Source organism: Micropterus salmoides, unplaced genomic scaffold, assembly GCF_014851395.1.
Source record: "Micropterus salmoides isolate LMB-PRFRI ecotype aquatic unplaced genomic scaffold, ASM1485139v1 Ms_hic_scaffold_17, whole genome shotgun sequence".
NCBI lineage: Eukaryota > Metazoa > Chordata > Actinopteri > Centrarchiformes > Centrarchidae > Micropterus > Micropterus salmoides.
The window spans coordinates 27,386,147-27,412,904 of record NW_024040817.1 but is presented as its reverse complement, the minus strand read 5'-3'; the positions used below and the strand labels follow the sequence as shown (position 1 = coordinate 27,412,904).

Here is a 26,758-nt window from a genome sequence, read left to right as displayed (position 1 = left end):
TCAGTTAAAAACATGACAATTAAGATTGTGAGTAATTATAAAATCACTGATTAAAAATGTTTTTCCTGCCAAAGACCTAAAATTTAACAAAGCTATTTTTAGTGTGTTAAAAACATTATCTGGCCCACTTTTTTCGACAGGCTGCAGCTGACGAGGAATTAATACTAAATGTTGAGTGCTTCCTGTTTCTTACCTTGACATGTACTGAGAGCAAAAACAGTGATTGTGTGCCGGATCCAGACACATCTATGAGCACATTGAGCTTATGGGGGTCCAGCTGGTCCTTTGATGTTTGAATGCTCTGTGATTTCCCTCTGAGCGTGGATCAGGCCAGTGTGTCTTTTCCAAATATTAGTGTGGCCAGGTCTTGGGTGAAAAGAGAAACACGTGACTTGTTGAGTCTTTCATACATTTTCTTTGGGACTGTCACATCAGAATCAGCAAGAGCAACCAGGGTAGGAGAAAGAAACAAACAGGGGTATTATAACAGTGATTCGAAAGTAAACACCAGATACTACTGGATTATATGAAGTGGTCATACATACATACAAACAAGCAAGTTAAAGACATCTTTGAGAGAGGCAACAATCCCATGAATAAAGAAATACTGTATAGGATTAGCTGATTTACCATAATGCCTTATTGCTGCATTTACCTATTTGCCAGTTAATGTTAGATATTTCTGAAATATGACCACTGTTATTAGTGGTTGAGTGAGTTTGTATCTAGTTTGAATTAAGCCTCAGTTATGACACCAGTTAAGTCATGTCTAACAGAAATGTGATTTAGTATGGTAGTTATATTCTATAATGGTAAGGCCTTAATCTGTTGAATACATATAAATTTTACTAATTATTTGATTTATCTGTGTTGTAGAAGCACACACATACAAGTCTACTCAGCTTGTGTTTTAATAAATAACTAAAAGGAACATCTTGTCTGGACTGCAAAGCAAGCGATGACCACTTAAATTATATACAGTCCTTTTCCAATCACCAAAACGCAGATGCTTAGCTGATGCTTCGTATTAGCTTCAGGTAAACTTTAGAATTAATTTATACAAAAATTACAACTTTAGATGGCCCATATGATCTTTACAGACCATATGGGAAAGAATAATGATTACTGTGACCAATAACCTCCTCAATATAAACATGGATATGTGGGTATTCTATTAATGTAGAAAATAAAAATGTCAACCTATTCTTCAGCATACAGGTAGCTATATTAATTTAATTTATACTCTACTATATTAAAGGCCTTACTGATCAGCCTAACTAACTAGCTAAATGAAGTGCTCATACACACACCTGCACAGGCTTAAATCACTTCTATAACGTATCCAACGAAAGTTGAAATCAAGGGCAACTGGACTTGGTTGAAGATACTGGAAGACGTTTTGTCCCTCATCCAAAAGGACTTCTTCAGTTCTGCTGCAGTTCTGAACTGAAGAAGTCCTTTGGCAGACGAAATTCACTCTCTCGATTATAAAGCTATTCAGATGGTAGTCAAAGTTACATCAGTAGTTAATTCACATAATAAAATCCATGTGTTAGCTAGTTACATATATAGCTAGCATTAGCTAACATTAATGTTAATGTACACCAGTACTATCCACATAGAAAAAATAGTGTGAGCTCAACGTTAGTAACTTACAATAATAAACTTACCACCAAGAAGGAGTATTTTCGCAGGCAGTGTTTGCTTCTGTTCTCTCCTGCTTCTACTTGGCAGGCACACCTCTATGTAGCCTTCTTCACATTGAAGTTGTTCGCGGGAGCTGACCTGATATTCCAGTCTTCTGTGCTCTTTTCTTATAATATCGGTGGTGTCCACCTTCGCCAAGTCCGAGTCGGGAAAGTAATATAAAGCAAACTTGGGAAACGACATGATTTCTGGCAATTATTATGTTTGCTTTCCTCTCAGTGACTTGATAGTGACCTGACTGTACTTTCATGCGGCGAACTTTCACGTGCTGTGATTGGCGCATCTATTTGAAAACCTTGTTTCTGATTGGTCAAACTGAATGTACTGCGCCATAAAAACTCTCCACCGCGGTAATGGACTGGGCGGGAGGGCACACACTCGCTGTACGGAAGATGTTGACAAGATGGACAGCCAGCTGAGGAGACAAAATCTACAAACAAATGGGTAAGACTGTGGAAATTTTATCATTTCAAAGCGGCACAGGATGGAATAAAGGCTTAAAAAAGATTAATTAATTTACCATTTTCCTTTTTGATAACATTGCTTTGTGGTAGAGGGCTGCAGTTTGCACATCATTGCTACTGACTAAAAATAAGTTACTATTTCAGCTAATCTGCATATATAATTCCATAAATAGAAGTTATTATCACTGTGTCTGATTGGAATAATGTGGCAAGATGAAGAATGAGTATTGTTCTATTTAGCACTTAACGTTAGCTTTGGCAATTTGATGTGATAATGTTATTTTAAATGATGTAATTTTAATGGCAGAATAAATTAAACATAGGCTACAGTGTTACATAATGCATATCATTCTCTCAGAAAAACCAATGCCCACTGACAGACACGAAGAAATACAAATCTTACCTTGAGGCACCTGATAAATAGGTTCCAAAAACCACAGGCCTTAGACGATTAAAGGAGATCGATAAGGTAATGTGTTCTGCAATGTTTAAAGAATGTATCAATGGATTTGCAACAAATATTTTATATTATTTCTTCTTGATTGCTTATGTTACTCCAAGCACTGCAAGATATTTGTCTGATACAACCAGGTGTGGACTGTTTTTGCCAATCTCTTTTCAGAGATCAGCTCGACCTGTTTACAAAACATTTGTGTGTATAAATGATTCAGAGGTAACAAGAACAAGTGAATACCGGAAAAGGAACACTACTACTAAATTATTTTGTGTTGTATCGATGGTTACTGGAATATGGATGTGTTTTGTAGCCTTTACTGTGACTGCATTAATCTGGATTAGGGTGTATTTATGACAGTACCTAAATTTGGGTTACTTTAAAATCTAAAACGAATGTAGAAGTAATGATTAAAATCAAGAGCTCTCTGATCATAAAATATGTAAACAAGACTGAATGCATTTGATGCTAGCAAGTACATATACATACACATTTATGTGTATACCAAAAATCTATTGGCATTTGATACCCGTTTGATAACCGTCGATTTGCATAGGTTATTTCAATAATAATTTAATAAGCAGCCTATACTGTGTAGTGAAAAAAATATCAATTAATACTGAACATATATTGACATCCTCAATAGTTCTTTACTTAACTTTTTAAGGAGATGATTAACACATCTTGACATCTATTCTATCCACCATCTAGCTCCCTATTCATTGAATAACAATGAAAATGACAGTGTACACAGTTCTCAGTGCCAAAGACCTGCTAAAAGATACAGAATGGAAAGCCATGTGCAGGTAATTGTTGTGGTGGCAGCCCGGCTGACGGTGAGTGTCCTGTTTTTTTTTTCTCCTTTTTATCAGTTATTCTGCTTTTTCCTTGGTTTTCTGTTCTCTGCCTGCCTCGCTGTGTTTTCTCCCCTGTGTGCTCTCTCTCTCCCTCTGCTCCTGAGCCCAGCCAACTACCTGCACCTGCATCTCATCAGCCACCTCGTCAGCCTGCCACACCTGCCAGTAATCAACCTCATGACTGCCTGTATTTCAACCCCGGTTCTCCACACCATCCTCGCTTGATCGTCGTTGCTCCATACCCGGTGCCATCTCCGTGTTCAGGCTTTCATGTTTCTTGTTTTTTCACATTTTCCCTGTGCCTTGTCGCCGTCATCCCTAACCCCCTAGTCTCTCTGTCTGTTTCCCTCCCAGGTACACTCACCCTCGTCCTCCGTTCAGTCGGCTGGGCTCATCCACCGGCCCTCTCCTCCTCAGACTTCCCTCACGGTGTCCTCCCTGTTCTCCCACCGCTCCTCGCTTCCTCAGCCCCAGTGTTCCCCGGCTCCCTGGCCCCCTGTCTCCTTGGTTCCCCGTGCCTGTGCTTCCCCGACATCCACCTCTTCCTCCACTCCAGTCCCTCTACCCCTTTCTCCCTCAATAAACCTCCTTCCCTCCGAACATTGCATTTGGGTCCTCTCTGTCCCCACACCACACAACCCCATAACAGTAATAGCTGCCAATGTATGTTTGTAATACCATATCTAAACCAGTTAATTTTTTGTTTGATACAAAGGTGAATTTATTGACCAACCTCATTTTATCCTGTTTAGAGTGTTTATGACGTGACCAATAATAACAGAAGAGAGCAACCCCATGGGACCTACTTGTGTGAACCTCCTGAGATGCACTATCAAGAGTCAACCACAAATGTTTCACTGTAAATACATTATTGCATATTTTCCACAAGCACAATTCAGGTGTGTGGCATGATGGCTTGAATCAGACCAGCTGTGTCACAGTAGAAAAGTCATGTTTCCTGGCATTCTTGGCTTTTAGCAATGACGTTTTAGAGTTGTAAAAGGGTTAGATGGGTTTTTTTCACAAGCTTTTTTGCACATAAAATAACATAGTAGTTCATAAAGATATTGTAAGAAAATGATAAGATAATGTATTTGTATTGGTGCTCAACTAAAACGTGTACTACTCAGATAACAGAGGCCTGACAACGGCTGTGGAGAACATTTTCACCCGACCACAGGCTCGCATGAAGCCCCAGAAGCACACAAACAGATCAAATCCACCACAGTTAATTTACGGTATGATAACCATCTTTTGATTGTACATGCAGCAAGCTATATGACTTTTCATTTTTATGTTTTAAACTGGTCTAACAAAATGGCTACAAAACAGAATCTCCATGGCAAGGACTTACTATTGTAGAGCACAATCTATTTTGGGACAGCAATGGGGTTTTTGTTTTGCTACATCTCACTATCTGATTGATCAATGTTAATATACAGTCTGTTGCAGATGGAACTGAACAATGATTTACATAAGGGGATTGCCCCACCAGACTACAAAAATACTTTTAACTGTTGAGACTGGTTGCTGCAAAGCAGGCATAAACCAATCACAGGTCATTTAATACTGTTAAAAACACTTTTCTAAATTCCTTTATATGAAAGTTGTTTAATGCGCTTACACTGATTAACCACTCCTATATGTTCCACAGAATATGCAAGAAACATCAAATATTGGTTGTGGAGAACACCATGGCCACACTACTGATTTCCAACCAGCACCAGAGGTTCCTCAACGGCAACAAGGTCCAAACTCAAATGCATCACAGGTACTGACATGAAGTATACATACACATGTGCTATGTGAGCGAAGTCATCGCAACTGTCAGAGAGCAAAGAGAGCAAAATGGAATAAAATGGACAGATACACAGAACCAGCAACATTCATCCAAGGTGCATGCCTTGATTTGTAGTTCAGACTCTGTGGCTCGTCCACAAATTCGAAACGCAAAACAGTTTAATGGCGAATATGGTTGTGACTTTTGCTACCATAAAGGTGGGAGTTCATACTATTACGTAAGTCCCGAACCTCCTCTCAGATCTGAATCAGAACATTTTCAACATGCAATGGCTGCAACTCCTCAGCAGCCTGTAATGGGAGAGAGAGGTCCCTCACCTTTAATGAAGTTTTCAAAGTTTCAGATGGTCAGTGGGTTTGTGCCTGAATACCAGCACAGTGTTTGCCTGGGGGTAACACAGCAGCTAATGACATTGTGGGTGGAGCCCACTAACCATAATAAACCATGGTACATTGGAACAAAAACTGAAATAATTGATAAGAAGTTGCTAACCATCCAGCCTTCAGTAGAATTAACTAGAGCATCACGTTCTTTAAAAGAAGGAAAATTGGTGTGTGTGTGTGTGTGTGTGTGTACACACACACACACACACACACACACACACACACACATAAACATTATTAAAAATAATTACTAAAAACAATAAAACACACACACAAAGGGAACACTTAAACAACACAATGTAACTCCTAATCAATCACACTCCTGTGAAATCAAACTGTCCGCTTAGGAAGCAACACTGATTTCACATGCTGTTGTACAAATGGAAGAGACAACAGTTGGAAATTATAGGCAATTAGCAAGACACCCCCAATAAAGGAGTGCTTCTGCAGGTGGTGACCACAGACCACTTCTCAGTTCCTGTGCTTCCTGGCTGATGTTTTGGTCACTTTTGAATGCTGGCGGTGCTTTCACTCTAGTGGAGTCTACAACCCACACAAGTGGCTCAGGTAGTGCAGCTCATCCAGGATGGCACATCAGTGCAAGCTGTGGCAAGAAGGTTTGCTGTGTCTGTCAGCGTAGTGTCCAGAGCACGGAGGCGCTACCAGGAGACAGACCAGTACATCAGGAGACGTGGAGGAGGCCGTAGGAGGGCAACAACCTACCGCTACCTCTGCCTTTGTGCAAGGAGGAGCAGGAGGAGCACTGCCAGAGCCCTGCAAAATGACCTCCAGCAGGCCACAAATGTGCATGTGTCTGCTCAAACGGTCAGAAACAGACTCCATGAGGGTGGTATGAGGGCCCGACATCCACAGGTGGGGGTTGTGCTTACAGCCCAACACCGTGCAGGACGTTTGGCATTTACCAGAGAACACCAAGATTGGCAAATTCGCCAATCTGGGTCTTCTAGCTCTTCACAGATGAAAGCAGGTTCACAATGAGCACATGAGACAGACGTGACAGAGTCTGGAGACGCCGTGGAGAACGTTCTGCTGCCTGCAACATCCTCCAGCTTGACCGGTTTGGCGGAGGGTCAGTAATGGTGTGGGGTGGCATTTCTCTGGGGGGCCGCACAGCCCTCCATGTGCTCGCCAGAGGTAGCCTGACTGCCATTAGGTACCGAGATGAGATCCTCAGACCCCTTGTGGGACCATATGCTGGTGCGGTTGGCCCTGGGTTCCTCCTAATGAGAGACAATGCTAGACCTCATGTGGCTGGAGTGTGTCAGCAGTTCCTGCAAGAGGAAGGCATTGATGCTATGGACTGGCCCGCCCGTTGCCCAGACCTAAATCCAATTGAGCACATCTGGGACATCATGTCTCGCATCCATCCACCAACGCCACGTTGCACCACAGGATGCTTTAGTCCAGGTCTGGGCGGAGATCCCTCAGGAGACCATCCGTCACCTCATCAGGAGCACGCCCAGGCATTGTAGGGAGGTCATACAGACACGTGGAGGCCACACACACTACTGAGCCTCATTTTGACTTGTTTTAAGAACATTACATCAAAGTTGGATCAGCCTGTAGTGTGGTTTTCCACTTTGATTTTGAGTGTGACTCCAAATCCAGACCTCCATGGGTTGATAGATTTGATTTCCATTGATAATTTGTGTGTGATTTTGTTGTCAGCACATTCAACTATGTAAAGAAAGGAGTATTTAATGAGATTATTTCATTCATTCAGATGTAGCATGTGTTATTTTAGTGTTCCCTTTATTTTTTTGAGCAGTGTATGTATGTGTATATATATATACATCATTTTTTTATCCTTAACCTTTTCTTATTATTATACTCATATTAGTCTATCCACAGATGTAGGGTCATAGCTGTGAGATTGTTTAGTGATCTCTGTTTCCCAAAACATAGAAACCTAGACTGTGTAAATTATTATGTATCCCTTTGCTCTGGGCCAGATGCTCAAAGCTGCTCAATCCCTCATTAGCAATATACAATTTCCCAATACTGTTCAAGAACCATTGAACAGTGTTTATTCTTTAATACGTTATTGTTTGTTTTTTAAGTTAACAACATGTGCTGCTTCCTTCTTGGCCAGTTTACCCTGATGAAAGAGGTCTCTGATTTCAACTAACTATTTACCTGAAAATTTTAAAGAAAGAATTGGAAAAAAAAACAACAACAAACAAATAATGTGCTTTAGAAAAATACATTTGACTGTTAAAAAAATTTGTTTTAAAAATCATACTTCTGGAAATCAGGCTGAAACATGTGGCACTTACATAAAAAATTACAATATTTTGCAGTAGCCTACACAATGAAGCATATTTGGCATAAATATATTTTTAACCCACTACAAGTGTAATTGTTTAAAAATGTACTTCCACAAAGTACACCTAAATAGTATTTACTAAGAGTTAAATAAATATATTTTTAATAAATAGACTAAAATGTTGTAAAAAAATATATACTTTTATTTAAGCATATTTATTAAAAGTTTAATGAAATATATATTTATTACCAATTTATTCAAAGAAGACTTTTGAGAAGTATGTTAAAGCTCAGGAAAATTTATATTTAATTTACTAAGTATGAATGTACTATAAGCATATTATTTGAATTTCAAGTATATTTGTAGTGCCTTTAAGAGCACTTCTTTTTGACCTGGGGTATCATTTAATACTGGTGTCAGAGGTAACTAAACAATGTTCTATGTGTTTATTTGTACTGAGGCAAGTTGTGACGACTTGCCCCAAACTGACATGTGTATTAATGTTGGCTAAATCTCAAGGTTAGCTTAACATAGCACTTCAGCGTGTCAAAAGACACATTATTATTCATACCTACTCATAACAAAGTTGTATTACATAAAATGTAAAGTGCCAATGTTTTACTTTTGAAGTAAAAAAATAAATAAAATTGTGCTCATGTCAGATTAGACTTTAACCACATGTGAACAGGAAGTTGAATAGATATACATACATAGAACAAGAACTCACACAGGGATAAGCTTTATTGCCACATTATTTTTATTATTTATTTTATTTTACCTTGCCAAAAAATACGGAGCCATGGTGGGGGTTAATAAACCGAGAAAAAAATCCTAGATCAGATTTATAAGAACAAAAATCGGACCAAAAAATCTAAATCACTGGTGTTTTCTTCTGAATACCACCAATCCACGTAAAAGTCTCTAAGGTGCATGATTATATAGCCTAGTGATTGTGGGCTAAACCAAAGTCCTTTTAGGCAAGTCATGCCACTCGGCCCCCATCTTGGCAATGCCTCTGGGCAGCTATTTCGGACTAACAAGACCAGGCTCCTATCTAAATGAATGGGGAGAGAGCCAGATATACACTTTCACTGGTCACTGGGACATAAAAACTATGAATAGAATCAGCATTTAAATCTGATAAAACTTTACCCCAAAATAAGGTTTAAAAAGCATTTTTCCCGACCGGTTCTACTTCTACTACGCATGCAGTAGAAGTAAAACAGACCCTTACATCAGTGGAACCACACAATTGGCTGAAATATGTTTCCCGCTTGGCTGTTAAAAGCAGACGATTGGCTTTCTAGCGCCAACTTTACCATTACTGGTAAAGTTGCCAATACTGGTAAAGTTGTATTGAGAATGTGATTGAGTGGCATGTCTCCTCTAAATGTCTTGTCTCTGGCTAAACTCACCTATTTCCTCACTGCTAAATCTGATTGTGAAGTCTAATATAATTTTCCACTGCATACATAATACATGGCAGAGGTGATGTTGCAACCTTGCAAAGTGAAGCGATGTGGTTCCTTGAAAAAAATAAGAGAAGACTAAATCATACCTGTATGTGTGCTGACTCAGCAGGGATGGTATTATATGTACTAAAAGTTGATCTACAGGAGAATATATAATTGAAAGCAAAACAGAATGCCTGAGAGCTTTACTGCAGTATATTCCATTATAGACTAGTTGTTTCCCTTTACATAAATTGACGTTTCCACCATACACTGATGCAGAAAAGGCAGACATCTGGTCCAGAAAAATTCACCAGAATGCAAGAAATGTGAAATGCGTATAGACTGTATAAAACAGGTTTGATGCTTAAAATTTAATGGGAGTGGATCCCGAGAAATATGTAACTATGATGACGAATGTCCTCTAACCTTAAAGAAGTTAATGATTTTAAACCAAACCAAGTGGTCATTTTAACTTAAGCCATGGTCTGACCATAACCACCTTGTTTATGACTAACCTAACCAAACCTTACTGTCAGTATGTTGTTCTGGAGGCCATGGACCAACCACATATTTATTTGTATTTCATTTAGAAGACATTCTTCTCTTGTTAACTGATCAGTTGTTTTTTTTTTAATATATATATATATATATATATATATATATTTTTTTTTTTTTTTTTTTTTTTTTTTTTTTTTAATAAATTATTTGCTATCAAGTTTATGAATAGTTTAAATGCTAAGAGAAAGATCTACACCCTGTAAAAAACTTGATCTTTTGTTGCTTAGCTAGCTCCTCGATAATTCCATACTCATGACTTCCAGGATGTTTTCCAGTTTTAAACTTTGTGTCTTTGAGTTTTTTCCAGTAATGATTCCAGTTTCCATATTTGTCTGCTCCATAACCGAACACATGGACCTGTTGGATAAGAAAAATAACAACAAAAACATCTATTAACTAACAGAATTACATAATGTATGTACATAATGAAACACTGCCTTTGCAACAAGTGCCACAACTTTCAAGATGTTAATTTTGTAATCACACTACATAAGCAGTACTGGCAGCGGGACTACTGAGTGGGCCACAGCATTCAAAGTGAACTGTCTATCAAGCCAGTCAGGCCACGAGTCTGCGTTAGCCAATGCAGGTCTGATTAAGCAGCAGAGCTCTTTGCTAGGGTGAATGTAGGATTCAATGGTGGTTTAAGGGAAGTAAGGTCTGAGTTAGAGAATAATGTCACCTGTCTTTGGGCTCAGTCGATTTGTGATGGCACAGCCTGATACCCATTAAAGGATTTAATTATACAGTGAGGAAAATAAGTATTTGAACACCCTGCTATTTTGCAAGTTCTCCCACTCTTTATTATCCTAAATTAGATGCACCTGTTTGAGGTCGTTAGCTGCATAAAGACACCTGTCCACCCCATACAATCAGTAAGAATCCAACTACTAACATGGCCAAGACCAAAGAGCTGTCCAAAGACACTAGAGACAAAATTGTACACCTCCACAAAGCTGGAAAGGGCTACGGGGAAATTGCCAAGCAGCTTGGTGAAAAAAGGTCCACTGTTGGAGCAATCATTAGAAAATGGAAGAAGCTAAACATGACTGTCAATCTCCCTCGGACTGGGGCTCCATGCAAGATCTCACCTCGTGGGGTCTCAATGATCCTAAGAAAGGTGAGAAATCAGCCCAGAACTACACGGGAGGAGCTGGTCAATGACCTGAAAAGAGCTGGGACCACCGTTTCCAAGGTTACTGTTGGTAATACACTAAGACGTCATGGTTTGAAATCACGCATGGCACGGAAGGTTCCCCTGCTTAAACCAGCACATGTCCAGGCCCGTCTTCAGTTTGCCAATGACCATTTGGATGATCCAGAGGAGTCATGGGAGAAAGTCATGTGGTCAGATGAGACCAAAATAGAACTTTTTGGTCATAATTCCACTAACCATGTTTGGAGGAAGAAGAATGATGAGTACCATCCCAAGAACACCATCCCTACTGTGAAGCATGGGGGTGGTAGCATCATGCTTTGGGGGTGTTTTTCTGCACATGGGACAGGGCGACTGCACTGTATTAAGGAGAGGATGACTGGGGCCATGTATTGCGAGATTTTGGGGAACAACCTCCTTCCCTCAGTTAGAGCATTGAAGATGGGTCGAGGCTGGGTCTTCCAACATGACAATGACCCGAAGCACACAGCCAGGATAACCAAGGAGTGGCTCTGTAAGAAGCATATCAAGGTTCTGGCGTGGCCTAGCCAGTCTCCAGACCTAAACCCAATAGAGAATCTTTGGAGGGAGCTCAAACTCTGTGTTTCTCAGCGACAGCCCAGAAACCTGACTGATCTAGAGAAGATCTGTGTGGAGGAGTGGGCCAAAATCCCTCCTGCAGTGTGTGCAAACCTGGTGAAAAACTACAGGAAACGTTTGACCTCTGTAATTGCAAACAAAGGCTACTGTACGAAATATTAACATTGATTTTCTCAGGTGTTGAAATACTTATTTGCAGCTGTATCATACAAATAAATAGTTAAAAAATCATACATTGTGGTTTCTACGATGACAATTTCAGACCCCTCCCTGATTTCTAAGTGGGAGAACTTGCAAAATAACAGGGTGTTCAAATAATTATTTTCCTCACTGTAGGTCAAAACATAATTTGCATCCACTTGTTCATACAGCAACACTAGTGACATTCAAAAGGATAATAATTAACTCACCTCGTCACAAATATGGAGGGCAAGAATCAAAGCCATAAAGCCAGTGGATGGATAACTGCCCTTCTTTTGCAGCCACGTCTCATAAACATACCTCATGAAAGCTGGATTGATCACCATCACCTGTTATGAATCAGAATTAGCCTTTACACTTATTTTTAGGAGCTGCTGCCTTGTATCCAATACAATGTGTTGTTGAATGCTTTCAAAATAATACTCACCAAATCCTTGTTAGCTTTGATATTTGAATTAACTGGCAAATGGGACCTGTTGAAAATACAACATTAAGTAAAGGATACTGCTTTGTGTTTTTTTTCAGTAAAATTATATACTGGGCATTCCAAAACAAAACTAAAGCAGTTTTAATTTTAGTTAATTTATGTATTCCATTTCTGAACTCTAATAACTTTTCAAGCTATTTAAACAATGAAAGTGGATGAGCCCCATTCATTCTCACAGGTTTTAAGGTTAGATAATATTCTAAACACAGCTTCTGCTCTGCTTGTTTTTTCGGACTCCATCGGGCATCCAGAGAATAACACATAGCTAGAAAAGTTTGAAACTCCAAATAAAAGTAGGCGATTTATTCAAAAGAAACGATTATCAATTCCCAAATTCATAGTAAATTTTTACCCAACGGAAAAATGTATAATGATCACTTTTACTCAAAAATAGTCAGATGCAGAATCAACCCAGAATCGCTCAGCCCCCACCGTCACACTCTCCTTCACTCACTGCGCTGAGCAAGTGTAATGTCTGTAGTGGGAAAGGCGTTGCCAATAGCAACATAGAATGTTTATCTAAACATGACAGACTCTCTAGGGGTAAATTTTACCTGCTGGCGCTTATAGGTAGCTATAAATGCCCATTTCTTTTTAAATCTGGCTTTATCTTGACATTTTTTAACAATAGGGAGTGCTACATAACACACTAGCTAAAAAATTCAGTGAGTTATAGTTGCTGAAGCAAAAAGTGTTACAACCATTCCCTGGTCTTAAACCTAAACCTGTAGCCTGTTTTTCACTCACAGAGTAAAACCATAGCCTGATGTACAACTCCTCTAGAACTATTCACAGTTGTCACAGCTTATAAACTACTGTAAGTCAACACAACCCCAGCCACCGTTAATAATTAACACTGATGGCAGCCAGTGGGCCTTAAATGATTAACTTAATCACCCACCACTAGTTTGGCAAGCAAACAAACGCTCATTCATCTTTTCATAACACAATGCTGAGCTAAACATGTTTACTAGCCTCAGGTTACTAACCTATTTTGCGTTTGCCTTTGTTTGAGTCTTGTAAGAAGTTTTAAAGCCAAAGTTTGATGAATGGCACAGCTGGCAGTGTTTGTTGTCCTCTCTCACTTCGCATGCAGCAGATCCGTAGTACAGGTGCTGGTCATATAATTAGAATATCATCAAAAAGTTTATTTATTTCAGTAATTCCATTCAAAAAGTGAAACTTGTATAATGTCTACATTCATTCCACACAGACTGATATATTTCAAATGTTTATTAGGGCCCGAGCACGGCAGGAAGTGACCTTTAACGAAGCAGCCCCCGCCGCACGTTTCACATACGTGCACGAATTTTCTGTGGTATGTGTATCTTGTCCAGACGTACCAAATTGCCTCTTGAAGCGATGCCCTAAAACCAACAGGAAGTCGGCCATTTTGAATTTTACGTCAAATTTTGGATGACTTTCACACTCCGTACTTTAACGAACTCCTCCTAGAGATTTAGTCCAACCGACGTCAAATTTCTGCTGTGCCTTCTAAAGGCATTGAAGATGAAAAGTTATGCTATTTGCGAGTTTTCGTCTATGGGCGTGTCCGTGGCGTGACGTCAAAGATTCTCTCTTTGCCATGACACAGGAAGTTGTTCTAACTTCAGTGTACATGCTCACATCTGAACAAAACTTTACGTGCTTGATAATTCTCCCACCCCGAAGACACCTACATGCCAATACTGATTTATATTCATAGCAGCAAGTGCTATGTGGCTCCACATAGGGGACACAGGAAGTGACACCTTCAACCGCGTAGCAAATTCACAGCCGCACCGGCAGAGCTCCAGAATGTGCAATGCGGCCGGCTCACACCCGGACACGCTACAAGTGCGAGGGCCCGCCCAACGCTGCTTGCAGCTTTAATTTATGCATGTACTTCTATTATTACTATATATATATATATATATATATATATATATATATATAACCAGTTTGAAATGTATGACATCAACAATTTGAGAAGTGGGTTGGAAATGGGTTTCCTACTAATGAATCAGCTAAAGAAATGTTTGAAGAGAAAATAAAGGATAGATGCAAAAGAGTGTTCAGCCTTGTTCAGAAAAAAAGGGAAAGGAGTAGCAAATTGCAATTCAGAGAGATGAGAAACCAAGGAGTAAAGACCCACTGCTGGTGCACAGAAGGAAATGTGCTACGGTCCAGTAAAATCTGATAAAGGGAAACATTGGCTCTCATTCCAGATGCCCAAAGATAGAAATGCCAGGAATAAAAGGAATATTGACATTTTGACAATGTTGAAGCCATGGCTCACGTGACCAGCCAGGCTGAAACCTTTGACAGATCCACACACAGCTGGAGCAGTTTGGATAAGTTTGTCAAGGCATATAGCCCACAGTGACTGAGATAACCATGGCTATGAGCCAGTCAGCTCAAGCATGACTAAAATATGACTTCCAAAAATGAGACTGATTACCATCATCATATATACTTAACTCCAACCATACAAGAAGGAAAATAGTTTTATGCATGCTGAGTACAACAATGGACAATGCACAGTACAGAGATAATACCACTATGGACGTAGTTCTGCCTGTGAGATGCAGGCCAGGCACAAGGAATCATGTTCACATGCAAGACGTGCAAGAACAGACCGAATCATGTAGGACTCTCCTAGTCCACATGATCATCACTTTATGACTACAGCGGCGTGAAATGAGATGCAATGACACCCTATAAAGTTCTGAGCCGGATTACTCCAGAAATTGCTGCTGGAATAAGAAAGAGCATTTCACAGCATGGCACATCATGGAAGACAGACATGCTGATCAAGCAGAATATCAACATGAAGACAGAGGACAAAGAAAGAAAATAGCAGTCAAAAGAAGCTGAAGAATGCTGAACTATATCAAGCTATTACGGTGCAAAGAAATGGAAGGTGCAGTGGGCAGCAATGGACATTTCCACAGAGAAGGGATCCAAAACAGACTGAGGTGGGGAAAAAAAGGAAAAGAGAATAAAAGGATTGAGCTGGAGCTAGTGACAGAATCTAGCAAAAAGCACACACTGGGTGAGTTACAACCTTTCACAGATGAAATAAAAATGAAATAAATTAAACACACTGAAGCTAAAATTAATGCCATATTAATGTCTTAGTAAGTAATACAAAACCTGAACAAGCCTACATTTGTAATGAATAATGACCACGAATGGTTTAGGACATTGCCAGAGAAACTGTTAATTAGTTTAAACCTAGCAGGTGATTTCTACATTGTCTGTTTAAAACTGCCCAAGAGGAGTGGCATATATTGCAAATATAGTATCATGTGGCAAACAAACCTTTTCATCTATTCCAAAACCAATCATAAAGAGGTGATGATGATTTTGTAGATCCTAATTACTAATAAAGATATAAAAAGAGATAAATCTCTCTCCCATGATTGAAAACTGTGTAGCCTGCAACCTGAAACTGATGAAACTAAGCTAACGGAGCCTCACTGACTGAAAAGGCTCTCCACAGTCCACTGTACTCGGGAACTACCAAGACCTGCGTTCCTACTTTCCTAGACAATTACAAAGACAAAGACCTGTTCTGATACTACGTCTTGGGGTGAAACCAGATGCCTGGTGCTTTGTTGTCCTGTTGCTTAATGTTTTGTTAGCTATTTTATACTGAACTGGATGTTCACATTTTAATGATTAAGTGTTAAGTACACTAACAGATTCCCACAGGAGAAGCCAGAACTGATGATGACCACTCATACCTAATTCAAACCCCCCTCAACCTCCTCCGGCCAGTTCACTAAGGCAGGGCCTGGGACTGCATGTGGATATGAATGATATGGCACATGTCCACTCCTCCCAAACATGTATAGTAATGCACACAGGTTGTCTCAACAAATCCGTTGTTAGGCAAAGATAGAATTGTTATCAACACCCTCACAGACAGTAACGCTCCATCACAGACTGTGGTTGGAGATGGTTGGATGTTTTTATTACAATCAACAGTCAAAGCTAGTGATGGTTAAATATTGAGGTAATAACAAAAAAAACTAATTGAATTCAATCTAAGGAATAAATATACCAAACTCATTATTATCCATTTCATTCATGTGACAGGGCTACTAAACTGATGAGAAAAAGCTTTTTGGCTTTTCTCCTCTCCTTTATTGAGTTATATATCTTTTTTGTGCATGTAACAGGTTTGCAAAGTGAAAAAGCCCAAAGTCCAGCCCAAAGGGAGTTCCCATCCCCCACAGAAAGCTCTGCTCTGAACTACCTGAAAACAGTTAGTTTGTAGTCCGGCCCTTGTGACGTCACAATGAAATAAAGCATAAAGCTTGCCAAGCGGCTAGCGGGGTCAGGCCAAGCTAGTCTGAGTCTTGTTGTTGATGTTGCGAAAAAATCATTTGATCATGTGTAATGCTAATTCAAGTAGTGCGGGAGATGTATCTTTGATTCGTGTATTGTAAGATTTATTGGGGCTTTGTTTGTTTTAGTTTCACGGTGCGTGATGGAATAATGAAGATATATTGCACCGGTCGAACTTTACGCGGGTTTATTGATGCCAAGAGCTGCTACAGACAGTTTTACAAGAAGTGATGGCGGAACAAAAATGTGCTTGAATATTTTTGGAGTTGAGGAGCTCCGCAAGTGGCTGTGGGGGGGAAGCCTGTGCCAACCCGCGGGAGGAGCGTGTGAAGCCGGCCAGCCGCCCGCTCACAGAGCCCTCTGCTCCCGCCGTCACACAGACCGCTGCAGCAACAACGGCAGAGGAAAACACAGCTGGAAGGTTTTCATACCGCTTATCTGACTTTACATTCTGAGTAATGAGAAACGTTTTAACTTAAAAAAGAGAAAGCTGTGTGGATCGCTGGTGTGTGTGTCGCATTGAACATTATGTTTAGGCAATTGTGTGTGGCGTCGCTATGACAACAAGCTACATACTATCTCTGGGTACTTTCTGCAATGGAAAACGGAGCAGGGCCGAGTAGAGTCCAGTCTATCGATTTGCGCTATGGTAGCATTTTTCGGCAAGGCAGCATAGATCGTCAGAACATCTGCAACAGTTCAACGTTTAGTCCTAAAAGACGATGCAACTCCGACTCTGTTTGGGCCTGGAAATTCACAATCACAACCTGTAAGTATGTTTTATTGGTTGTGAATTATATTTAAAATAAACACGTCAACGTAACTTCACAGACTGTTCAAGTGCGGAGTTGTTGTAAACGTTAAAGTTACAGGTAAAATGCTAATGTTACACCTGATGTGAAACCTACTGAGCAAACATTCAAATTGTTTGTCACCAATTTTTATGTAAAACTGAGATGAAATATGGTGATTTCTGTAGTGGTTTATTGTAAGATGTAGAACAATGATGTTGTGGACTTGGGAGTAACTTACACCATCTGCTAGGTTACGCTCGCAGTCTGAAGCGGCTTTGATTTGGATCACACTACCTTGTTTCTTACGACCCGCCCTTCTCTGCTTCTGATTGGCTAGTAGTCCTTACCTGGGAACTGCGCATGTGCAACTCCCAACAAAGATTTTGTACAAGTAAGATGCATCACTCTGTAGCTCAAGAGCGGAGCGTACAACACACAGGGTGAAAAGAGGAGCTGCAGCAATGTGCAGTATGAGAAAAATATGGTGTTTTTTGAAAATTAAACCATGTAAACTTGTTCTGGTACAATCCCTAAATAAAATTTTGAACCTGAAAATGAGCATAATACCACCTCTTTAATAAATGATTAAAAGACAACAGTTTGTTGTAACTCAATTATTTACTCAATACCTCACCAGCGATATATAATTTCCACGTTACATGATGTCATATTTATTTATTTTATATTGAACACATTAGGGCTAAATGGGGGGTGGGGAGAAGTAAATTAATAAAGATCTGACTCACCTTCCAGTAAATCCAGTAGAGAAGGCCTTGATGAGCCACTCGAGATCTTGTATCTTGAATGGAAACAGCACAAGATGAGTGTTGTTATCCAAGTCCACGGCACTCTCTGGATACATGACATGATGAGTTGTTCTGGTCCCGACATCTGCTTCAAAGCCTTTGGTAGGACCATGGTTAATTCTAAATAGAACAATGGGATGTTATCTTATATGCCACTATCATTGACAAAAATACACTACATTAGGGTACTGCTGTAATTTTTAACACTGAGGAAAAAACGTGTTTGTTTATCCAAGCAGCAACCTCCAGGACAGAAAAATGCAGTTCCTCAAATGGACACTTGAGGCCGGCTGTAGCCTGGTTTTGGTATCTAATTTCCCAGTTCCTGACAACTGTGAGAGAGTGAATTTTTATATAACTCACCTATTTAAATAATATTAAGGCTTACAGTTATGCACTATTAAGAGCTTCACAATCCTTAGCTGAAAGATTTACCTTATGATGACATCATGTAAATCTATGAGAGGTCCATATCGTGATCGCTTCAAATGACCAGAATTCCCCACCACAGCGCAACTCCTGCAGAGGTCAGGGCTGGGTTTTATGACATCTGGACTGGATGGGAACATCTCAAACAGCCTGTCCACTGTTTTTTTATAGGTACTAAAGTTGCGGCTTTCAACCTGTAAGCGCTGACACACAAACCAAACAAACATTTCTGTTATACTACTTGTGAAATGTATTGCTTAAGTAGTTGTTTAACTAAAACAAATGTTGCATTTGTGATATAATTGTGTTTCACTTCCTGATCCTGATCTGATAACTGCAGGCTGAGAGACTGTTCCAGAAACTTACCTTCCACCAGTTGAAAGCATCCTCTGAGAGATTGTATTGCGCTGACAAAAATGGTTCAACAGATGTGTGGAAACGCGGCATAGACCACAGATCATCTTCTGATAAGCATTTGTCACAAGCACAGGGGTTTGTGTCCTGGAGCTGGTTGAGGTGTTCTGAAAACCCTCTTGAAACATGTCCTCTCAACACCCAGATGCCAGTCACACACAGCAGGACAACAAACATCCTCACTTTTGCCTTCATCTTGGCTGTGTGAACCTTGTGATTCCACTCTGTAGACAAAGAGTGTGGTGAAATATGTAAACTGTCGTATTGTTTATTTTAGTCTAAAACCAGCAACAGCAAATAAAGCAGATTGGTACATTATGTCACATCATTTTAATATCAGGCAAACACAGCTGCTAGTCATTATGAAATCTTTCATGAGGACTTGTTGAGGATTGAGAATGAATGCAAAAACATTAAATAACTTTATAATTACAAACATGGTTATCATTAATATTAATAATATGAATAATAATAGTCTAAATTCTTTTTTCAGTTGATTTCTGTTATTATTTCCATTCATTTCATAAGCCAAAATATAGCATACCTAAAATCTGTGACAATTATGTTGTCCATTAAAATTAACCAACAAAGCTGAATCCGTTCAAACGTAGCCTGTTGATTTTATTTTTGTCTTACCTGATCAGAGAATAATCCACCTCTACTACAGTTCAGTTGAGTAAACATAGCCTATATTTACATCAGAGCATCTGAGGTTGATGATAAAGAACTAGTGGAATGCCTGCTGCTCCACTTCAGTAATAATAATAATAATAATAATAATCCTTATTTGTAGAGCAATTTTCAAAAACAAGTTACAAAGTGCTTTAACAAGTTTAAAGAATAATACAAAAAAACATGAGCATGAAAAATTTATATAAAATTAGTAAAATACAATAAATTAAAAGGGATAAAATAAAGTCAAATAAGATCGGGAAAAGCTCTCCTATAAAAGTATGTTTTAAGAAGGGACTTAAAAGAGTTCACTGACTCAGCCGACCTGATTTCCTCGGGCAGGCTGTTCCAGAGCCTCGGGGCCCTGACAGCAAACGCTCTGTCCCCTTTAGTTTTCAGTCGAGACTCTGGAACAGACAGCAGACCTCTGCCTGAGGATCTCAAGGTACGTGCTGGTGTGTATGGGACTAAAAGGTCAGAAATATAACAAGACGAGAGGCCATGAAGAGCTTTAAAAGTGATCAATAAAGTTTTAAAGTCAATTCTAAAACATACTGGGAGCCAGTTTAATGAAGCTAAAATAGGAGTAATGTGGTCATATTTCTTTGTTCTGGTTAAAAGCCTGGCAGATGAGTTCTGGACAGTCTGGAGTCGATCAATAGATTTTTGGGTTAAACAGGTGAAAAGGCTGTTGCAATAATCCAGGCGTGATGAGATGAAGGCGTGTAAAATGGTCTTGGTGTCCTTAAAAGTTAACATAGATCGAATTTTTGCTATATTTCTAAGTTGATAAAAACATGATTGAACAAGCTTTGTGGTGTGCTGCTCGAAATTTAAATTACTATCAAACCAAACACCAAGGTTCTTTGCCACAGGCTTAATGTGATTTACTAGGGAACCAGCAGATGGCAGTATTTGATTTGCCATCTGCTGGGACCCGATGACCAGGATTTCTGTTTTGTCTGAGTTCAGCTGGAGGAAATTATTTGACATCCATTTTTGAACTTCACAAAGGCAGTTGTTAAGTGAACTCAGCATTCCAGGGTCTGTGGATCTGATGGGCAAGTATATTTGCATTCAGCATAAATATGAAAAGAAATGCCATGTTTATGGATAATATGTCCAAGGGGAAGCAGATACAAGGAAAACAAAATGGGTCCTAAGACCGACCCTTGAGGCACACCATATTTAACTGGACAGAATGAGGAGACATAGTTGTTTACAGACACGCAAAACTTCCTATTTGACAGGTAGGATGAAAACCATTCTAGGGCAGTACCAGAGATCCCCACCCAGTGCCTCAGTCTGTTTAACATGTTGTTGTGATCAATGGTGTCAAAAGCAGCGCTAAGGTCCAGGAGTACCAGGACTGAGCACATGCCTTCATCAGCAGACATTAAAAGGTCATTGGTGACTTTAAGCAGGGCAGTCTCAGTGCTGTGGTACTTCCTAAAACCAGACTGAAACTTTTCAAATATTTAGTTATTTTCCAGTACAGTGAGCAGCTGTTTGGACACAATTCTTTCTAGACTCTTTGCAATAAAAGGCAGTTTTGAAATTGGTCTAAAATTATGTGGGAGGGAGGGATCTAAACCAGGTTTCTTTAAAAGTGGGTTCACGCAAGCCGTTTTAAAATAATCAGGGACACAACCAGTAGATAGGGAGCTGTTGAAAACAGAGATCAAATGGGGCCCAACAGAATCTATTACTATTATTGTAGGTATGACATCAAGTGGGCTGGAGGACACTCATTTGTGATACTGTTTTTAAAAGCTCAGACAAGTCGATGGGATAAAACTGGTTAAAACTCTCTTGTTGCTGGTGAGGGACCTCTGAGTAAGAGGCAGTGGGGGTAATAGAGGCTCTGATTGACACCACCTTATTGGTAAAATAAGATAAAAACAATTCACAGTCATCATTACTTCCAGCAGAGGCACAAGGAGGGGGTTGGGTTTACCAGCTGATCCACAGTCTTAAACAGAAACCTGGGATTGTGTTTATGTGTAGTAATGAGTTCAGAAAAATAGTGTGTTCTCGCATCCTTAACCATGTTATTGTAGTTAATTAATAAATCCTTCAGTGTTCATTAAAGATGCGAGAACACACGGAGCTTGGTGAGGCGGCATGAGTAACAGGCGAATCGCAGCTAAAAACAATACATCTGTGGTCAGATATGGTCATGTCCACTAATTCCACAGAGGAAATGCTGACACCCAGGGTAAAGACCAAGTCCAGTGTATGACCACGTTATGTGTTTGCCCTTTGACATGTTGTTTGAAGTTAAAAGAAGTGGCCATATTTAAAAAGTCAGTTGCATTAACATTGTTGGGTTCATCAACATGAATATTAAAATCGCCACAAAGAACAATTCTGTCATAATTTAAAACCAGAGTAGATAAAAATTCAGGAAGTTCTGATAAAAATCCTCCAGGCGGTTTTGGGGGGCGATAAATTATAACAAATATGATAGGTTGCAGCCCTCCAACATTAAGAGTGAGAACTTCAAAGGAGTTAAATTCATCACAGCGTACTTGATGACATTTTAAATTTTTCCTATACACGCTCACTAGCCCACCACCACGACCACTGACCCTCGGTTGAATAAAACAATCATATTGAGGCGGACACAGTTCAGCTAGCTGGCTATAGTCATTCATTTGCAACCAGGATTCAGTTAAAAACATAAAATCTAGATTTGCAGACAAGATAAAATCATTTAAGATAAAAGTCTTACTTGAAAGTGATCTCACATTGAAGAGAGCCATTTTAAATGAGTTTGTTCTGGGTGCTGGAGTTGGTGCAGTTGTCCTAATCCTTAAGAGATTACTATTATTTCTGTGTGGGATGTGCACATTTCGGTTTACTGGTCTATGCGTGATGATGACAGGAATAGAAGTCTTTGGAACAACGCTGGGAGCAGACGGCTTTACATGCCAGCAGGTGGAGACAGTTGTTTGTGGCAGTGAGCCAGAGATCTATTCAGTGAGCGGTGGAGTGTCCAGGTGTGCTGCATGAATGATTAGTCATTCACGTAAGTCATGTGTGGATCGCACCACATGCTGTATGTGCGCAGAATCTGCTTCAACACTGTGTGCGGACTGAGGATGGAGTGTGTGAGCTGTTGAGTGTTGTGTTGGAGTAGCAGTAACAGACCTGAGAGAAGGGCTACCTGACGGTGCAGGGTAGAGATGGCCTCCGGAGCGTCTGAGCACAGCCTCCTTCAGGATCCTACGTCGGGAAGCGGAGTTTTTTGACCGGGATGACGGCCGCCGATCAGGCCCGGCGGCAGACCGGCGGCCCAGTGCAGGAGATGTTGCCGGTGGAGGAGATGCAACAGTATCGGGAGGCACTGTCCGCCGAAAGAGATCCGTATCAGGGAGACTCGAAACCGCAGGTGCATCCGCTGGATGGACCGGAGTGTCGTTAGACAGGACTGCATAGCGGTTGGAGAGGCCGATGGACGGAGGAGAGGCAGCCCCATCCGAGCCTCTCTTGCAGCCACGGACCACCACTTCAGCCCAGGTTGACTGATGCTTCGGAGTCGAGCAGGATGAAAGCCTCAGAAGGCTGGAGGGGTCCCATAACACGGTGTCCTGGATGTTAGCGGTTGCGCTAAGAGAAACAATCTGTTTGGCTTGTACTGAAGCCACATCCATAAAGCCAGGCAGCAGGGAATCTTTCTCTTTGAGTTCCTCTGAAAGTTGTCGGATGTCTTCCATAAGGTCAGCAATCTTCTTGTTCGCTTTCTTAAGGAGTAAGCATGACTAAAATCCTTAACCCACGTAAAACTTAAACAAAGTTAAGTTAAATAAAAAGGATATAAAAAATGTAACGAAAAAGAGTGAATTAAAACTGGATAAGAGTCCGGTTTAAGACGGAGCTTCCGACAGATGGCTACAGACGCCAACGCATGCGCAGAGTGCAGATTACGTCAGCAATCTTGTGACAAGATGATGCAAGCAGATTTTAGAAATAGCACAAAGAAGTCTTCTGAGAGTAGGACTGGCACGTCTCTGGCAAAGGAGTTTGACCAAAGGCATTCAAAGATGCATACAGACGTTAATGACGAGATAGAACATTTCCAATCAGTGTATGGATCATTCTTTGATTTTTCTGTTTAAAAAAGGGGGAAAGAGAGAAAAATCTGGTTTTGTTTTGTGTGATATCTAGGCCTACGGTGGTCCAGATCATCTGGTGGTGTTCCCCTGTGTGCGGCAGGTGTGTCACGCCTTTTCAGGACCACTTGTCGACTAACCAGGAAATAACATTCTGATTACACATTCTCACAGTCATCTGTCGGTGTCTTTTGAGAGGTTAGCCTTTACTTTGCTTGAACATTACTTTTTGTATTGGCAAAAAAGTTACATATTAGACCTCTTCACTACGAAAACATGCCCATGGATATAAAGAGAATGTGACTGGCATGCTCTGGAGACATTTAGGAAGAAGATGAGACAATCACATTGCCAAACCCTTCACCAATAAAACCTGAATGCACAATGTGAGTGAGTCGTGGCAGCTTATTGTAAATTGTAGCCAGACAATACAGAAATAAGCTACTGCTGCTTTTTCTACATTGTTTCATTTAGACCCACAAACACCAAACTCTTAACAAAAGCAGCACACCTGCTCTCACGGATCAGCCTACATGGTTCTATTTTTCCTGCCTGGGGCCGTGGTTCCGTTCTTTTCCCGGTTTCTGGTTTTGGAAGTCTTGGAAGGTATATATGTAAATCATTAGTTAATCAAACTCACTCTTTTCATCAGATGAAGCTCCTGGTAAAACAGCAGCGCCTGATCTGTCTCTCATGCAGTCCACGGAGTCCTAAAATGGAGTGTGAATTGAAAGATATAGCCCCTATAAAAAGGGAAATTGTCACGTGACCCGCTTTACTTGGAAGTCTTGTAAGCTTTTTTATGGCTTAATTACTTGCATGTAAAACTAAGGTTACCTTCATACTGCAGGCCTAAGGCTACGTTACACTGCAATCTTTAATGCTTTATCTAAACTCCCCTTTCTTTTATTTATAATTATTAAAGATATATGGCAATAAAACAAACAGCCACAGACAATTAGCTGAAGTTGCAGAGCATCAGAATTTTTATTAAATTTATTATTTTGGAACAACTTAAAGTATGTTAAGTGTTCTTTTAGAAATATTTAAACTCAACTTTAAGATAATTGCACATAAATGTGTTCCCTGAACATTATTATTAGCATTTTGAGCTTATTAGTAATTTATTATTAGTATAGTCTAAGAGCCACTATTAATACACTACGAAGCTGCTTTCTGAAACCATTCAGTATGACAATAATTCATTACTAATGCATTAAAATACATTGCTAAATGCCCTTATAGCATAATAAGTATCAGTAAATATGTATTTTAAAACACACACATACAGACTAAAACTTTAATCTTGTGTACAAAAATAAATTCCTGTACAATAAAAAGTACAGCAGACCAAAACACGTTCAAATTAAATAAAATGAAATGACCATTATTACTTAAGAGCAGTGTTGGGCAAGCTACTCAGAAATTGTAATATATTACTAGTTAGGCCTACTTATTACTCTTTAAAATAGTAATATTATTACTTATTACTGGGTGATAAAACTAACTATAGTTACTAGTTACGTTACTATAATACTTTCCAATGTTTCCCACAGAATGACTGTGTGTGGGGGGGGGGGGGTTATTCTAACGTTGGACAGGGGGAGAGAGAGAGAGAGAGAGAGAGAGAGACTTTTTTTGACTTTTTAAAACCACTTTAATAAAACATCACTGATTCACAAACATAGCAACACTCAATAAGTCAGAGAATCAAAACCGGTTGACATTTAGAAAAAAGAAAAACCTTCCACACGAATAAAAACATCAAATTAGCTGAAAACATGACTAAAACTTACTTCTTCATTCACCACAGAACAGATGACATCATCATAACACCACTGACGTACAAACACATCCAAGCTATTCATCAGCTGATGGAACTTAAAATCCACTAACACTCTGGCTTTGACCAGAGAGGTGAACACAGGGACTACGTCTCCACACAGCCGTCCTTCTACCTGCTTCTTCCTACTCAAGTATATGGACAGTTTGGCTTCTCCTAAAATAAAATTTAACAGTTGCCACTTTGTTGCATTGGTCTTCCTGTAACCTGCTCCAAAAACAAAAGCAGTGTTAGACCACACTTCATTAAAAGAAGAAAACAAGCACCCCAACACATTGAACAGTTCCCCCAGTCTGCTGCACTCTAAAAAACAATGAACAACAGTTTCCAGCAGCCCACAGAAAGGACAGCCGTCAGAGACAGAGGGATTAATCACAGAGATAAAAGAATTCACTGCAACAGCCCCATGTAATATTCTCCACTGTAAGTCACCTGTACGCTTCTTTAAAGGAAGTTTGTAAAAGACTCTCCAGACCGGCTTCACAGCGTTACTAACCCCCAGTTTCTCCCTCCACACTGTGTCACTTCTACCATTTAACTTGTTTTTACACAACACCTTCACACAACACCTGTAAATCATTTTAGCCGTCACCGTGTGCAGATCTGGGACCTTCTGATGCCTGACATCCAACAATAGACTAGAACAACAGTCAAGATTGGGTACCAGTCCCAACTCTGGAAAAGGGTCCTCTTCGTCCGGAGCTTCCTCACCTTTCCAGTACATCCTCAACAGCTCATTATCCGCTGCTGTTAGTTTGTTAGTCCAACCATTCAGAATGTTCCTCACGTGACGCACAGATTTTAGTCCAATTAGTGCAGCCACAGCCTCAGTGTTCATAAAACCAGGTCCAGCTACATCCACTATCCGTCTGAGAGTTGTAGCGCCAGCAGAACGGAGTGTGTGATGGAGGCCTGGTGTACCACTGTCCTGTATGTCCATT

The 26,758-nt window shown here is 40.0% G+C and overlaps 1 protein-coding gene and 1 long non-coding RNA gene across 2 annotated transcripts; one reads left to right on the top strand and one right to left on the bottom strand.

Moving 5' to 3' along the window:
* The first annotated feature begins 175 nt into the window (after positions 1–175).
* LOC119907823 lies at positions 176–3,486 on the top strand. Its single transcript, XR_005445139.1, has 3 exons — positions 176–2,151; positions 2,530–2,640; positions 3,337–3,486. It is a non-coding gene; the product is annotated as an uncharacterized LOC119907823 (long non-coding RNA).
* Positions 3,487–10,067: 6,581 nt separating this feature from the next.
* On the bottom strand, positions 10,068–19,937 carry LOC119907822 (CMP-N-acetylneuraminate-beta-galactosamide-alpha-2,3-sialyltransferase 1-like). Its single transcript, XM_038725508.1, has 6 exons — positions 19,140–19,937; positions 18,780–18,976; positions 18,285–18,464; positions 12,350–12,395; positions 12,132–12,251; positions 10,068–10,322 (listed from the first exon to the last, which is right to left on the bottom strand). Exons 1-6 carry the CDS (start codon positions 19,380–19,382, stop codon positions 10,143–10,145), a joined length of 966 nt encoding a protein of 321 aa, XP_038581436.1. The 5' UTR covers positions 19,383–19,937; the 3' UTR covers positions 10,068–10,142.
* Between the last annotated feature and the right edge of the window lie 6,821 nt (positions 19,938–26,758).

Excerpts from the sequence above, each read along its gene's own strand:
- LOC119907822 (XM_038725508.1), bottom strand. The coding sequence starts at position 19,382 with ATGAAGGCAAAAGTGAGGATGTTTGTTGTCCTGCTGTGTGTGACTGGC. Across the intron at positions 18,977-19,139 it reads ATGCTTTCAACTGGTGGAAG|CGCTTACAGGTTGAAAGCCG; the intron begins GTAAGTTTCTGG and ends TTTGTGTGTCAG. Across the intron at positions 18,465-18,779 it reads TTACATGATGTCATCATAAG|AATTAACCATGGTCCTACCA; the intron begins GTAAATCTTTCA and ends TGTTCTATTTAG.